General features: G+C 55.2%; 1 protein-coding gene across 5 annotated transcripts; it reads left to right on the top strand.

Moving 5' to 3' along the window:
• The first annotated feature begins 1,350 nt into the window (after nt 1-1,350).
• Sox13 (SRY-box transcription factor 13) lies at nt 1,351-12,183 on the top strand. Of its 5 annotated transcripts, none has more exons than XM_015483893.2 (13): nt 1,351-1,549; nt 2,675-2,786; nt 2,864-2,950; nt 3,780-3,952; nt 4,152-4,220; nt 4,563-4,677; nt 6,771-6,856; nt 7,032-7,194; nt 7,564-7,673; nt 7,825-7,921; nt 8,271-8,414; nt 9,549-9,797; nt 10,426-12,183. In XM_015483893.2, exons 1-12 carry the CDS (start codon nt 1,352-1,354, stop codon nt 9,767-9,769), a joined length of 1,575 nt encoding a protein of 524 aa, XP_015339379.1. In that variant the 5' UTR covers nt 1,351; the 3' UTR covers nt 9,770-9,797; nt 10,426-12,183. The 5 variants fall into 5 exon arrangements, with proteins under 5 accessions (XP_015339379.1, XP_015339376.1, XP_015339378.1 ...); XM_015483890.2 differs by having other exon boundaries at nt 9,549-9,765; XM_015483892.2 differs by having other exon boundaries at nt 9,549-9,765; nt 10,433-12,183.
• Nucleotides 12,184-13,849: the final 1,666 nt, after the last annotated feature.

The raw sequence follows: 13,849 nt of genomic DNA on the forward strand, positions 1-13,849 counted from the left end.
AAGAAGGATCCCAAGTTCAAGACCAGCCTCCGAAACTTAGAAGACCCTGTCTTAAAATAAAACATTAAAAGGGCCGGGGATGTAGCCCAGTGGTAGAGCACCCCTTTCAAATTAATTAATTTGAAAGCCCTGGCCAGTCCCCAAAGATACTGATTTGTGAATGACAGGAAACTGCAGAGACTAGGCAACTTGCCCAGGGTCACATAGCTGGGCAAGTAGCAGAGGCAGGACCTATAACTAGTAGGAACCTGCTTTACGTGCCCACTGGACTTCAGAATGCGTCCTTGGATGCGTGACTTGGGAGGCTGGGTACCTGCTTCTCTGGCCCCAAGCCTGGCATGACATGCAAACAACTTCACAAGATCCTGCAATTGCCTGGCTCCTCTAGATGTGCCCAGCAGTGGCGTGGCAGGCGGGGAGGCACACGGGGGCACCGCAGAGCAGCGAGGCAGGGTTATCAGGCGGTTGGCTGCTGCCCTGTTGCCAGGGAGTGCAAATTCAAATGTCTGTCTGCGGGGCCATCTCCTAAACCAGAGACTAGCCACATATCAGCAAATAATCTTCTTAAAACCATTCATGTCATGGCCTGCATTTTATTTTCCCACTTTTAATAGATACATGGATTGAAGAAATATTTAATTTTTACTTTGTTTCTACAAAGGACTGGGGGTGTGGCTCAGTGCTAGCCTAGCATGTAGGAGGTCCCTAGTTGGGTTCCCTGCACTTTGTAAGAGAATTGTTTACTCAGGGTAGTTGATACTTGGTTTCCTTTTGGGGTGTAAGGTAGGGAGCAGGGTATCTAAGGCAAGCCCGCCTATGCAGGAGGAGTACTTACTTACTGCTCAATTCTAGCCAGCTTTCGTCATTCGGCTGAAAGTTCAAATCCAGATTTTTATGTGCTATTTCTTGATTTTTAAGTTTTGGTAACCAATTACAGATATGTACACACACACACACACACACACACACATTTTCAGTTCTGTTGGCTGGGAAGCAGCCAGTTAACAATTTCTGTCCTCCTTAAATAAGCACATTGGCCCACCAGTTCCTACAGGTGGGGAGTGCTCAGGTCTACAAGAGGGACAGAAGAGGCTTCACTAATTTTTCTCTGGGTTCCAAAAATAGACTTCCATTTTGTATGTCTCCCTGTTTGAGAGGTTCCAGGGGTGTTCCGGGGCTGGGTGAGCAAAGAGTGGAGTCACTACCTCTGGATAAGTTTGAGGTTAGCCCCCATCTTATCGAGACCCTGTCTCAATATTAAAAATAAAAAGGGATGAGGGCATAGCTCAGTGGTAGAGCACTTGCCTGGCACATGGGACTCACCTTGGCTCACTCTCCCTCCTCCCACAGGATGTCCATGAGGAGCCCCATCTCTGCCCAGCTGGCCCTGGATGGCGCTGGCACCATGGTGAACTGTACCATCAAGTCAGAGGAGAAGAAGGAGTCTTGCCACGAGGCCCCCCAGAGTTCGGCCACTACAGCTGAACCCCAGCCCACCGACCCATCCCGGGACCCCCAGGATGCTGCTGACCCCCACACTTCAGCTCAGGTGCCCAGCACTTTCCCCAGGGGCTCCTGGGTCCGCGTTCCCGCCCCACCCCTGTAGCTTTACCTGCTATCCCCAGCCTGTCTGCAAGGCTGGGCAAGCATGGACACATCCCCTGGCTGGGCAGCACAGCAGGCAGAAGTGGGCATCCTAGGGCAAGCTGTTGCTCCGGTGGGCAGGGAGGGGCTGCTAAGTTCAGTGTGAGGCCGGAAACCAGAGCAGGGCGTAGACTCTCCTCCCTATCCTATGGTGACTGCTCACTCACGGGTGGCCCAGTCCTTGCTCCTGAGAACCAGCTGCAGAGGTAGTATATGCACACTGAACACTGGGCTCAGGAGTGTCCAGTATCTTTTTCATATGGTTTCAGATAATTGGCCTGATTACCCAAGTACAGAGCTCAAATCACGGTTAAAATGCCATATAATTCCTCATCCTTAAAATGAGGGAACGGAATGACATGTTCAGTGTGGATTCTTACACTTCTTAAGACTTTGGTGACAGTGGTTAAGAGCCCCTGGGTTCAATCCCTGGCATCCCCCCCAAAAAAAGACATCTGTGAGTCCACACAGGAGACATAAAAAGGGAATAAATAAAAGCTGAACGAATGAGTGAAAATGAGGAGGTATTTGATTTGGGGGTGGTGACCCGAGAAGACCTCCTGGGCCTTCGAGGATGGGGAGGACCTCAGTGGGAAGAGGAGGGGCGTGTCCTTCAGGAGGGCTGGGGCCCTGGCTGGAAGGAGCCAGGTGGGAGCAGCAGGTGTGCACAGGGGGCAGTAATTAAGAGGGGGCACAGGTCCTTGGCTGTGATGGCGACCCTCATTCTCATGCTTTGACACCCTCGATCCCCAGACAGTCCCCTGCCAGGGGAGGTGTTAGTATTTCCGCTTTCAGAAGAGGGAATTTCAGGACTTTGTGGGATCACTTGTGAGTCACCAAGCCTGGACCGAAACCCAGGTCCTTCCTTTGTCCCTCTCAGGCGAAGTGTGAGCAGCGGTGCGAGGTCCCGTCCCGTGGAGCTGCAGGGCTCAGGTTCCCTCCTAGTAGACATGCTGGGATGCTCAGCCCTCCCCAGACTTTGTCCCCTCTTCTCTTGGGGGCAGCAGTGACAATTCAGGGTGTCTTACAGGACTGTAGTTCTCCAGAGCGTGACGGGTCCCCAGAGCCCAAGAGACCCGGAGCCTCTGAGGCTGCTTCTGGAAGCCAGGAGAAGCTGGACTTCAACCGCAATTTACAGGAGGGTAAGACGCCTGCCCCAGGGGCAGGGGGCTCGGGTCAGGGCGCTGGGAAGACGCTGCTCATCCCGGGTGTCTTCCAGTGGTGCCCGCCATCGAGAAACTGCTGTCCAGTGACTGGAAGGAGAGGTTTCTGGGAAGGAGCTCGGTGGAAACCAAAGATGTCAAAGGTGAGGGCCTGTGGGGGCGGCAGGGCGGGCGGGTTGAGCCCTTTTTGCTCTTGTGGGCTGGCCGTGGTGTGTTGGGCAGTTCTTGTGCTTCTGGGTCCCCTCATACCTGGCCCATGCCACATGGCTCCTGCCCGTTCTTCAGGGTCATCACCGTCCCTCCCCTGGGAGCCCTCAAGCAACGGGTCTGGCTGGAGCGGGTATGAGTTCAGGCTCTTGTCAGAGATGCTGGTGACTTCAGGCCCTGTCACTCCATTTTCCCAGGTCTACCTCCACAAGGAGCAGAAAGGTCCCTTTCACTGCCAACCTCCCTGAGGAAATGAGTGTTATTAAAGGGCAGCTGTTGGGGTTTCTTTGAGTGACCATTTTTCCAGTGTGGTTGATCACACCTACAGAAGGAGCTTAAAACCAATGCAGATGCCCGGGCTACTGAAAGAGAACCCTAACAGGCGGGGGCGTGGGCATCTGAATTTTGCCGTGGTACCCCGAGTGATTCTGGTGCAAGCGGTCTGCAGCTTGGTACTTTGGAACAAACTGCCATACCCAACATTAGCTAAATGGGAGGGCCGGAAGCAAGCTAAATGGGAGGACCACGTACCAAATCCTAGACGGAGAGGTTTCCATGCATGAACTCATTCAAATCTCACAGTTCTTGTGCCCATTTATAGATTTAAAAACTGCTCTAACGTGCCTAGAAGTTAGTAACTCGACTGATCGCATCCTGGGATGTAGTAATTGCTCAGTAAATGTCAGATGGCTGAGTGGACGGGTGGATGGGTAGATGGATGAACTAACAAAAACTCTGCACGGTGGTTGTTTCACTGAGGAGCAGGGACCCAAGAGAGCCTGGCAGAGAAGGAGCTGCAGCTTCTGGTCATGATCCACCAGCTGTCCACCCTGCGGGACCAGCTCCTGACAGCCCACTCGGAGCAAAAGAACATGGCAGCCATGCTCTTTGAGAAGCAGCAGCAGCAGATGGAGCTGGCCCGGCAGCAGCAGGAGCAGGTGTGGCCGAGGCCCGGGGCAGCGGGGGGAGGCGCTGGGGGCAGGCCTGCTGCGGGGGCTGTGCTCCTGCTCCGTCTCTGTGCTCTGCGGGAAGGCCGGGCTACTCTGCTCTGTCTTGGCCTCTAGTGCAGGGCAGGCTCGGGGTTGGGTGCCCAGGGCTGGTGTCCATGGCCCTCTTGCCTGCTCTTCCCCCCCACAGATCGCCAAGCAGCAGCAGCAGCTGATTCAACAGCAGCATAAGATCAACCTCCTCCAGCAGCAGATCCAGGTAAGGGCGAGGGGCTGGGGTTGGGGACAGGGGATGTAGGCCAGGCAAGAGTTGCACGGAGCAGGATCCGGCCTGGTCCTGAACCCTGACCAGGGCCCTTGTTTCCCCTCAAGCCTCCTCCCTGGTTGCATTCCCTGTTTGAAGGAGGGGGGTGTCCTCCCCAGCCGAAACTCAAGAGCAGAGAGATAGGAACATGGCGTCAGATGGGTTCTTTTGAAGACTGTCCCTGTCCTATGCCTTATGCCTCTCTCATGCATGGGTCCATCCTCTGTGTCCCAGGCTGACCACAGCTGAGTAGCTCTTTGGGCCCCAGGGGCTCACACAAGGTTTCTTTGCCTTCAGCAGGTCAACATGCCTTACGTCATGATCCCAGCTTTCCCTCCAAGCCACCAGCCTCTACCTGTCACCCCTGACTCCCAGCTAGCTTTGCCCATTCAGCCCATCCCCTGCAAACCAGGTGAGTGTGGGAGGGAGGGTCTGCCACTGTGACCGGCTTGTCCTAAGGTCAGGGAAGGAGCCTTGGAACCTGTGTCTTCTATTAATTTATTCTGTGGACTTTCTGGGCCTCAGTTTGGGATCTGTGCAGTGGAAGAGTAATTCCTCCTTTCTGAACATTGTTGGGAGAATGAAAAGGAAATTGTGTATTGAAAACGGTCGAGGGCTTTCCAGATGTAAGGTGAGGCAGCTCTCTGTGTCTGCCTCCCCACTCTGGTACATTTATTATGCCTGAATATTAATATCTTTTGGGGGGGGGGCGAGGATTGAACTCAGGGGTGCTTAACCACTGAGCCACATCCCCAGCCCCATTTTGTATTTTATTTAGAGACAGGGTCTCACTGAGTTGCTTAGTGCCTCCCTGTTGCTGAGGTGGCTTTGAACTCGTGATCCTCCTGCCTCAGCCTCCCAAGCTGCTGGGATTACAGGGGTGCACCACTGTGCCAGCAATATCTTGAATCTTAACTGAGGTTCAGTTCAGCATCTGCCGGGTTCTAGTGGCCATGGCCACCATTTCTGCCTTCACACTCCGATCCCTGTCTTTACCCTGTCACTCCTGCACTGAAACTCAGTACAGTGACCATGCATCCAGCACTGTGCTGTTGGTGGTGATGACATATGAACTTTGAGCTCAAGGAATTCAGTCTGAGGAGAGACAGAGGATACCAATCTATCATCAGGGGCCTGGGGAGGTTGGCTGAGGAAGAGGTACTGGGGTAAGGGGTGGATGGGCAAGTGTGAAGTTGGGAGCTGCCCAGGAGGAGGGAGAGAGCCCAGGAGGAGGGCGGCCAGACAGAGGCCCAGGGTGCAGGGGTGGAGCTAAGGGAGTGCCTGATGGGGGTGGGGCATGCCTAGGGAGGGCAGTGAAGGGGGGCTTGGGGTCTGGGGTTTATTTTGCCGGAGCGGGGGTAGACTTGAGTGGTGAATGTGTTGGCACGGGCTGTGGGTGGTAAGGGCGTGGAAGGCACTGACCAGGTGAGCTATGGGGGCAGGGCAGACTTGCTGCCCATGGCTGCTTCAGGAGTGTGAACAGCTGCCCTGCCGGCCCCCGCTGCTGCCCCCTCCCTGTTCCACAAGCCTCGGGCGGTGCCCTGTGGTCTGCAGCACAGAGTTCAAATACCCAAGCTTGACACTCTCAGGCTTTGGACCTGATCTCACCTTGTGTCTGGTTTCACTCCCCACGTGTCCCCACCACCCCATATCTACCTCCCTGAACCCTGCCCATCCTGAAGGTCCTAGCTCACATCAACTGCCCTGGGAAGCCTGCTCTAGTCACACTAGCTGGAACAAAGTCCCCTGATATGCCACCTGGGGGCCTTATCTCTCACCACCTGCCATGTGGTTAGTGATTTGTACACAGGGCTTATCTCTCCACCTCCTTGACACGGGCCTGGCAGGGCCTAATTGATGGAGAGTGAGGGAGGGTGGGTAGGTAGAAAGGAGCACTGAGGAGAGGGAGGAGGTGGGGCTGTAGAGTCTACAGGGCCTGGGTTCAAATCCTGGTGCTGCTGTTTAATAGCTCTGTGGGCAAGTCATGGAAGGTCTTAGAAGACCTCAGTTTCTTTTTCTTTCTTTCTTTTTTTTTTTTTCTCTTGGTGCTGAGAATTGAACCCAAGGGTGCTTAACCACTGAGCCACATCCCCAGCCCTATTTTGTATTTTATTTAGAGACAGGGTCTCACTGAGTTACTTAGGACCTCACTGAGTTGCTTAGGACCTCACTAAGTTGCTGAGGCTGGCTTTGAACTCATGATCCTCCTTCTTCAGCCTCCCGAGCTGCTGGGATGACAGGCATGAGCCATCACACCTGGCCAGTGGAAACTCTTTGGAGTGGGTTGGGAAGGGCAGGCCCAGGATGAATGCCAGTTAGTGTGCGAGGGCAGTGGGGCAGGAGGGGAGAGGTGGTCCCCAGCAGTGCTTTGGAGCTGGGGGCAGTGGTTGGGACCAACTGGGCCAGCTCCGAGCCTTGCCTGCCTGTGGTGCGGGGGCCTCGTCAAGCAGGTGTCCGCTGTTCTGTGCTCATCCAGGACTTTTCTCCCTGCCGCCTTTTCCACAGTGGAGTACCCGCTGCAGCTGCTGCACAGCCCCCCTGCCCCGGTGGTGAAGAGGCCGGGGCCCATGGCCGCCCACCACCCCCTGCAGGTACCGCCCTCCGCCTGTTTTTGCTCTTGTTCACCCTGCACTTCTCTCTCTTCTTGGTCCTTCTCCTTGTCTGCCTGGGTATGCTCGTCTCACTTTCCCTCTGTGTCTCTGTCCCTTGGTGTCCCCAAGGGGTCTCCTTTGGTGTCTCTCACCTGACCATCTGGATCTCCCCCAGGAGCCCTCCCAGCCCTTGAACCTCACAGCGAAGCCCAAGGCTCCTGAGCTGCCCAGCGCCTCCAGCTCCCCCAGCCTGAAGATGGGCAACTGCGGGCCCCGTCCCCCCAGCCATGGGGCCCCCACAAGGGACCTGCAATCCAGCCCCCCGAGTCTGCCTCTGGGTGAGCTCTGCCATCCACTCTCTCAGGGGAGAGCCAGAGGGCTGGATGTGACCTTGGCCATGTCTCTTTCCGCTCTGATTCCAATTTTTTAAAACAAGGAGTTTAGAAAACCCCTTTCCTCCTGTCCACCTCCCCATCCTGTCTGTCCGGGCACTCCAGCCCTGGACTCAGGCTGCTGAGCCACACAATCCGAGCGTCCTAGTCTTGTGTCCGATCTGTTGACACTGCCCGGCAGCCAGTGTAGGTGGCTGTGCCTGGAGCAGCCCCACGGAGGGCAGGGGAATCACTCACCGGGTAGCTCCCAGGAGCCCGGCCTCAAACTGGACGACTCCCCAGCTTCTCCTCCTTCTCCTCCTCTCCGTCTTATAGGCTTCCTTGGTGAAGGGGACGCTGTCACCAAAGCCATCCAGGATGCTCGACAGCTGTTGCACAGCCACAGTGGGGCCTTGGAAAGCTCCCCCAGCACCCCCTTTCTCAAGGTATGGGCCCCACTCGCCTGTCCCTGAGGGCTGGAGCGGACAGGGTCCCAGGTAAAAGATGCAGAATCCGAGGCCACCAAAAGGACGGGCAGGGAGAGGAGAGGCGGGACACCAAGGGGACTGAGGTACAAGTTGTTCCTGTCCACCTCAGGACCTCCTCAGCCTGGACTCCTCTCCAGCCAAGGAGCGACTGGAGGAGAGCTGTGTGCACCCGCTGGAAGAAGCCATGCTGAGCTGCGACGTGGACGGTGAGGGCTCCGGCACTGGGCAGGGGGGCAGGGGGGCCCACGGATGTGTCCCGCCGGGTTTGTGTCTGTCTCTGATCCCTTCTCTCCCTTGCTGTGCCTTCTTGGGTCCTTCCAGGCGAGTGTGCCTCTTGTGTCCCCTGGTATCTCTATCTTTGGGTCTGCTTCCCTGCGTCTTGTGACCGCAGGAGCTCTGGTTTCCTCCTGACTCTGTCCTTGGGCTCAGGCCTGAGGTGCCTCTCTGCTCCTGCCTTGCTGGGAGCCTCCTCAGCGCCCCCTGGTGGTCACACAGGGCATGTCACTTTGCCAGCCCCAGACGGGTTGCCCTGCTGACTGTCCCCCTGTCCCCCAGGCTCGCGCCACTTCCCTGAGTCTCGGAATAGCAGTCACATCAAGAGACCCATGAATGCCTTCATGGTGTGGGCCAAGGATGAGAGGAGAAAGATCCTCCAAGCCTTCCCGGATATGCACAACTCCAGCATCAGCAAGATCCTTGGTAAGGGCCAGGGAGTGGGCCTCGTGGGGAGCGCGGGGCTCCAGGGAACATAGCGCAGCAGGGCCTGGTTGCTGGAGTCAGCTGGGTCTACTCGAGGCTTGCTCGGTGACATTCCACACCACGATGAACCCCAGTGGACTATTATTGGAGGTGTGGGAGTCTAGATATGGGGGCAGCTGGGTCCTGGGGTCTTGAACCATGTAGGGCTCTTCTGATAGTGCTTCCCGCTAAGAACTCAAGCAGCGTGTGTGTTTGTGTGTGAGTGAGAGAGTGTGTGTATGTATATGTATTGTATACAATATGTATATGTATTCTTTGGCCCCCCAGGTCTGTCCCTAACCTATTCTACTATTTACCCACATCCCTGAAACTGGTGGTGGCAGAAGACAGGAGAGATCAGTATTCTTGGGCTATGCATATAAAGATTTTTTGAATTACACATTCTGTTTGGAGGCCAAGGAGGGATGCAGGGCAGGGCAGATGGGGTTGGAAGAAGACAGTTGCTTTTAAGACTGAGTCCCCACTAATGTCAACGTAGGTATCTTGTCTGAGACAACAGGTTTTTTGGGTTTCTTTTTAAGAACACTAGGGAATGAACCCAAGGGTATTCAAAGACCGACTTACATCTACAGCTCTTTTTATTTTTATGAGACAAAGTCTTGCTGAGTTGCTCAGGCTGGCCTCAAACTTGCTATCCTCCTGCCTCAGCCTCCCTAGTAGTTGAAGTTACAGATGTGTGCCACCACACCCTGCCAAGGGTGTGTGTGTGTGTGTGTGTGTTGCTGAGGATTGAAGCCAGGCCCTTGCACATGCTAGGCAAGTGCTACCCCTGAGCTGCTCCCTTGACTTAATACCAGGTGTTGTCCTGAGCTGGGCACTCATCTGAATTGTTGATAGCCTGGGGTGGCTGCTCCCTTATTAATGCGTATGAGGCATTACCGACTTCCTCCTGGAAGTTGCTGGGTTATGTGGCGTGTGGGTAGGTGCTGAGTCCTAATCTGGCTGTTGGAAACCCCTCTACACATCATCTTCATTGATTCATTTGTTCATCGTCCAAAGAGCATCCACGTTGGGCTGGGTTCTTGCTAAGTGCAGGGCCCAGCTCTGACCGCCTCCCCCTGGGGTCTGGGCCAGGCTCCCGCTGGAAGTCCATGACCAACCAGGAGAAGCAGCCCTATTATGAGGAGCAGGCGCGGTTGAGCCGGCAGCACCTGGAGAAGTACCCCGACTACAAGTACAAGCCTCGGCCCAAGCGCACCTGCATCGTGGAGGGCAAGCGGCTGCGCGTGGGCGAGTACAAGGCCCTGATGAGGACCCGGCGCCAGGATGCCCGTCAGAGCTACGTGATCCCGTGAGCAGGCCCACCCCGGGCAGCCAGTGACGGTGTGTGAGTGACTGTGAGAGGCAGGATGTGGATGTGTGGCTGGCTTTTGTGAGTGGTGGGGGCGCTGCATGTCTGTCCAGTGTGTGCCTGGTGTCATCCGTGTGTGGTTGGGTCTATGTGCGTGACTTTAGGGGAGATGGAGAGTGACCATGTGCAATGTGGTGGGCACTTCATGGCTGACGCTACAGGTGTGTGGCTGTGTGTGACTGTGGAGGACTGGCCACACGCCCCTGGAGGGAGGTGCCTGTAGTTCTGTGGAGGCGTCAAAAGTTCATCCCACAGAAAGATTCCTGACTGGGCCAAGACCACCTGGATGGATTTAAATCCCCCTCGGGCATTTAGAATATAGTTTCCCAAAACTGGATCCACAGAGAGTTCCCCAAGAAATGTACCTGTTGAGCACCCCGTGGCTCTGAATCTGTGCAGGCCTTGGCTGACAGTGAATGTGGCCATTGGAAAGCAGACCAGGGGCCAGGGTACATGAGTCACATAGCCAAGAGGGGGTGGAGTGGGAGTGTGCAAGTCCTACCCCTGAGCTGCACCCTTGACTTAATACCAGGTGTTGGGGAGCTGGGTTTGGAGTGGAAAGGAGGGTGCACCTGTAACCACGCCTCTCCTCCATCTCAGCCCACAGGCCGGCCAGGTGCAGATGAGCTCCTCAGACGTCCTATACCCTCGGGCAGCGGGCATGCCCCTGGCACAGCCCCTGGTGGAGCACTGTGTCCCCCACAGCCTGGACCCCAACATGCCTGTCATCGTCAATACCTGCAGCCTCAGGGAGGAGGGTGAGAGCACAGATGACAGGCACTCGGTGGCTGATGGCGAGATGTACCGGTACAGCGAGGACGAGGACTCGGAGGGTGAAGAGAAGAGTGACGGGGAGTTGGTGGTGCTCACGGACTGATCCCAGCTGGCTGGGCCTGGCCCCTTCCTCACTGGGGAAGACCTTGGCCCCAACCCAATGGGCACAGCCCGCCGGCCTGAACTCTGTTGGTACTTGGACTTGGGTATGTCTGGAGATGGGCAAAGCCGTGCACTTGTAGATACATTCCTCTTCCCACCACACCTTCGGCACACCTGAGGAGCTGTCGGCCTCAGGGGTGGGGCTTGCATGGCGCTGATGAACCGAGCTGGCTGAGCTCCTTGGCTCTTGGGGCTGATGGCCAGGGACACTGGATGACCCTTTTCTCTTGCAGGTCTACCCACCTGGGGGTTTGGCAGCTATACACCTGTCTCCCTGGGTCACATGCTTTGTTCCCATTCTTGTCCTGGCTGGACCAGCCACCATGGGACCAACACCCCCTCCCACACTCCCCTAGATCACTCCTCTGTCACCAGGATCACTTTGTACTTTGTGCAAACAGGTCTGACTGTCCCTCGCGTCTTTATCTCTGCTAAGCCCATTGTGCCTCTGGCTGCTGTGTGTGAGCGCGTGCGCAGACCCGTGCATTTTCGCTGTTCAGTCATTGCACAAGATATTTATTGAGTGCCCGCTAGGTGCCAGGCACTGCTGCTGAGTTCCTGCAGATGTCTCTTCCATGCCACTCTTGCTTCTCTGGGGGCCTCCTCTGTGCTTCTCTTCGTCCCCAAATTGCTACCTCTTTGTCTGGGTGTCTCAGGTTCCGTGTGTCCTGTGTGCATTTCTCTGTCCTTGTCTTGCTACAAAGCCCTCTTTCTCTCCTTTTCTCCATCCCTGAGCCCCACCCCACCCCCAGGCCCCCCTGAATTCTCTGGGTCTCTGTAGGCCCCTGGATTGCCCTGGGCCAGCGGCCTCCCTGACTTCCTGCCTGCGTCTTCTCTCCCTCCGACTCTGCCAGTCGATTCCCACGGAGCCATTTTTAGCTCCCAGCAGCATGAGAATGTGCCTCCTCCTCCAAAGGCTTTGTCCTGATGCCCCAGCCCCGGGGCCCAGCCTGTGTTCCAGGAGTGGGGCCAGGAGGACTGATGGTCAGTGGCAGAGGCCCTGGAGGGGGGCCCCAGAGCAGATGGTCCCCATCCTCCCTCATGAGCACTGGGTGGGTGGTGGGTGGGTGGCATCCAGGCCTGCCACTCCCCGTCTGATCCTCTCCCTGATCCTCGGTTCTAGGGAACAGGTCTCAGCCCCTGTTCAGCTTCACAAGTTATTTCCCTGAGAAAATCAAATCCCATTGGCACCTAACTCCAAAGAGCTGGAACAGCCCTAGGATCAGGGTGGTGACTCTAATCCCACAGGGCCAGAGGTGGAGTCTGGTGCCTGCCTCCCCATCACCCCCAGTCTCTCCAGGCTGTTTCTTTTTTATGACTGTAAACATAGATAGTGCTTTATTTTGTTAATAAGATAACGATGAGTAACTTAACCAGCACATTTGTTTTCTGATGGCATAATAAAGACAGACCATTTCAGAATCTGGTCCTTGCACCCGGGTAGAGGGAGGCTGGCATAAGTCCAGAATTCCTAAATGTGCAGCCAGCCCCGGATGCTGCTGCCCCCTGGTGGTCACTTAAGGGCACTCCAGGCCCAGGGCTGGGAGATACTGTAAATGAGGAAGCAGGGCCCCTGCTCCAGGAGGGTGCCTGCCCAGGTCCCCAGGAGGAAGGCACTTGGTAGGAACTCTGTAATCACAGTCATGAGACAGGGGTCTCCCCAGAACTAGCCACAGGAGGAGCGGTGGGGGAGTCACTTAGGCCTCATCGACCTCATCTGAAAACAGTAGGATTAAACTTCTTGGTTCTTACTCACTCTTGGAGAACGGGCTCTTTGAGAATCTAAAGCAAGCTGTGGATTCTTGTCTAGAAAGGGCTCACTCATAGACACCTGGAAGCCCATCAATGAGCCCTCTCCATACTGATGAAAGAAGCAGGGTCTCTAATAACATGCTTCAGGACTCTTATCTATGACTTTATGCTTTAAAGGAGAAATACAGAGCCCTGAAAGGGCCATGACTGAAACTCTTCAAAATGCTTATTGATGAGGATCTATTGAAAAGATAACTCTTGCAGTTAAAAGGTTAGGGCTGGCGGTGGAGCAGACCTGTAATCCCAGTGGCTTGGGAGGCCTGAAGCAGGAGGATCACGAGTTCAAAGCCAGCCTAAGCAACAGGGAGGCACTAAGCAATTCAGTGAGACCCTGTCTCTAAATAAAATGCAAAAGAGGGCTGGGGATGTGGCTCATTGGTCGAGTGCCCCTGAGTTCAATCCTCAGTACAAAAAAAAAAAAAAAAAAAAAAAAAGTAGGGCTGGAACTTGGAGATGATGTTTGCCTAGTGTGTCTGAGGCCCAAGTTTGAAAAATTCAATCCCATCAATAAGGAATGGAAGCAGCAAAGCTCAATGGCCATTCTTGTGAGAGAGAGACTTGGGCTGGATTAACAAGGGAAGAGGTGAGGCCACACAGTCCTGGACTCTCACTAGAAAATGCCACTGTCATCTGGAGGGGCCTGGAAGCAGGCACTTGGCATGGAGGAAGACTGGAGGGATCTTGGTGGACATGCCCTCCGAGAGTGGTCAAAAGGACAAGGCAGAAAGAACAAGATGGCCTCTTTAAAGCTGCTGGCTGTGCGAGAGTGTAATATTCTATGTAGCTCACAGGATTGGAGTTGGGCCCAGATTCAAGGATCACTATTTTAGTTTTACAAAATAACTTTCCAACAAAGATGTTCAAAAGTAGAATGGACTTCCAAACACAGGAAGCATTGAAGCAGAGAGGCTTGAATACTGGAAGAGGGGTTTCCAAATTGGGGAGTGGGGTGGGGGAGGTGTGGTGGGTTCAAGGGCCACAAACCTGGGAAGGTGTGGGCATGAAGATTCCCCAAGAACTAAGGTCCTGGTCATTGGGTCTGGGGGCATCCCTCAGAGCTTTGCCCTTCTGCCCCTCCCCACCAGCCTTACCCTGGGGCAAGCCCAGCCTCCAAGCTCCTGGTAGAAACAGCAGGGGACAAGTGGGAAGAGGGGGCCCCCTAGTGGTCACCAGGGAGAGCTCAACTCCATTTCCAGTGGCCATCTCCACCCTCCCTCTCTTCCAAACCAGACCCCAGAAGTCTCCTGGGGACTGTCCCTCACAGTCCCGAGTTCCA

This window comes from Marmota marmota, unplaced genomic scaffold (genome assembly GCF_001458135.2).
Source record: "Marmota marmota marmota unplaced genomic scaffold, marMar, whole genome shotgun sequence".
Classification (NCBI taxonomy): domain Eukaryota; kingdom Metazoa; phylum Chordata; class Mammalia; order Rodentia; family Sciuridae; genus Marmota; species Marmota marmota.

Excerpts from the sequence above, each read along its gene's own strand:
- Sox13 (XM_015483890.2), top strand. The coding sequence starts at position 1,352 with ATGTCCATGAGGAGCCCCATCTCTGCCCAGCTGGCCCTGGATGGCGCT. Across the intron at positions 1,550-2,674 it reads ACCCCCACACTTCAGCTCAG|GACTGTAGTTCTCCAGAGCG; the intron begins GTGCCCAGCACT and ends GGTGTCTTACAG. Across the intron at positions 3,953-4,151 it reads CCCGGCAGCAGCAGGAGCAG|ATCGCCAAGCAGCAGCAGCA; the intron begins GTGTGGCCGAGG and ends TCCCCCCCACAG.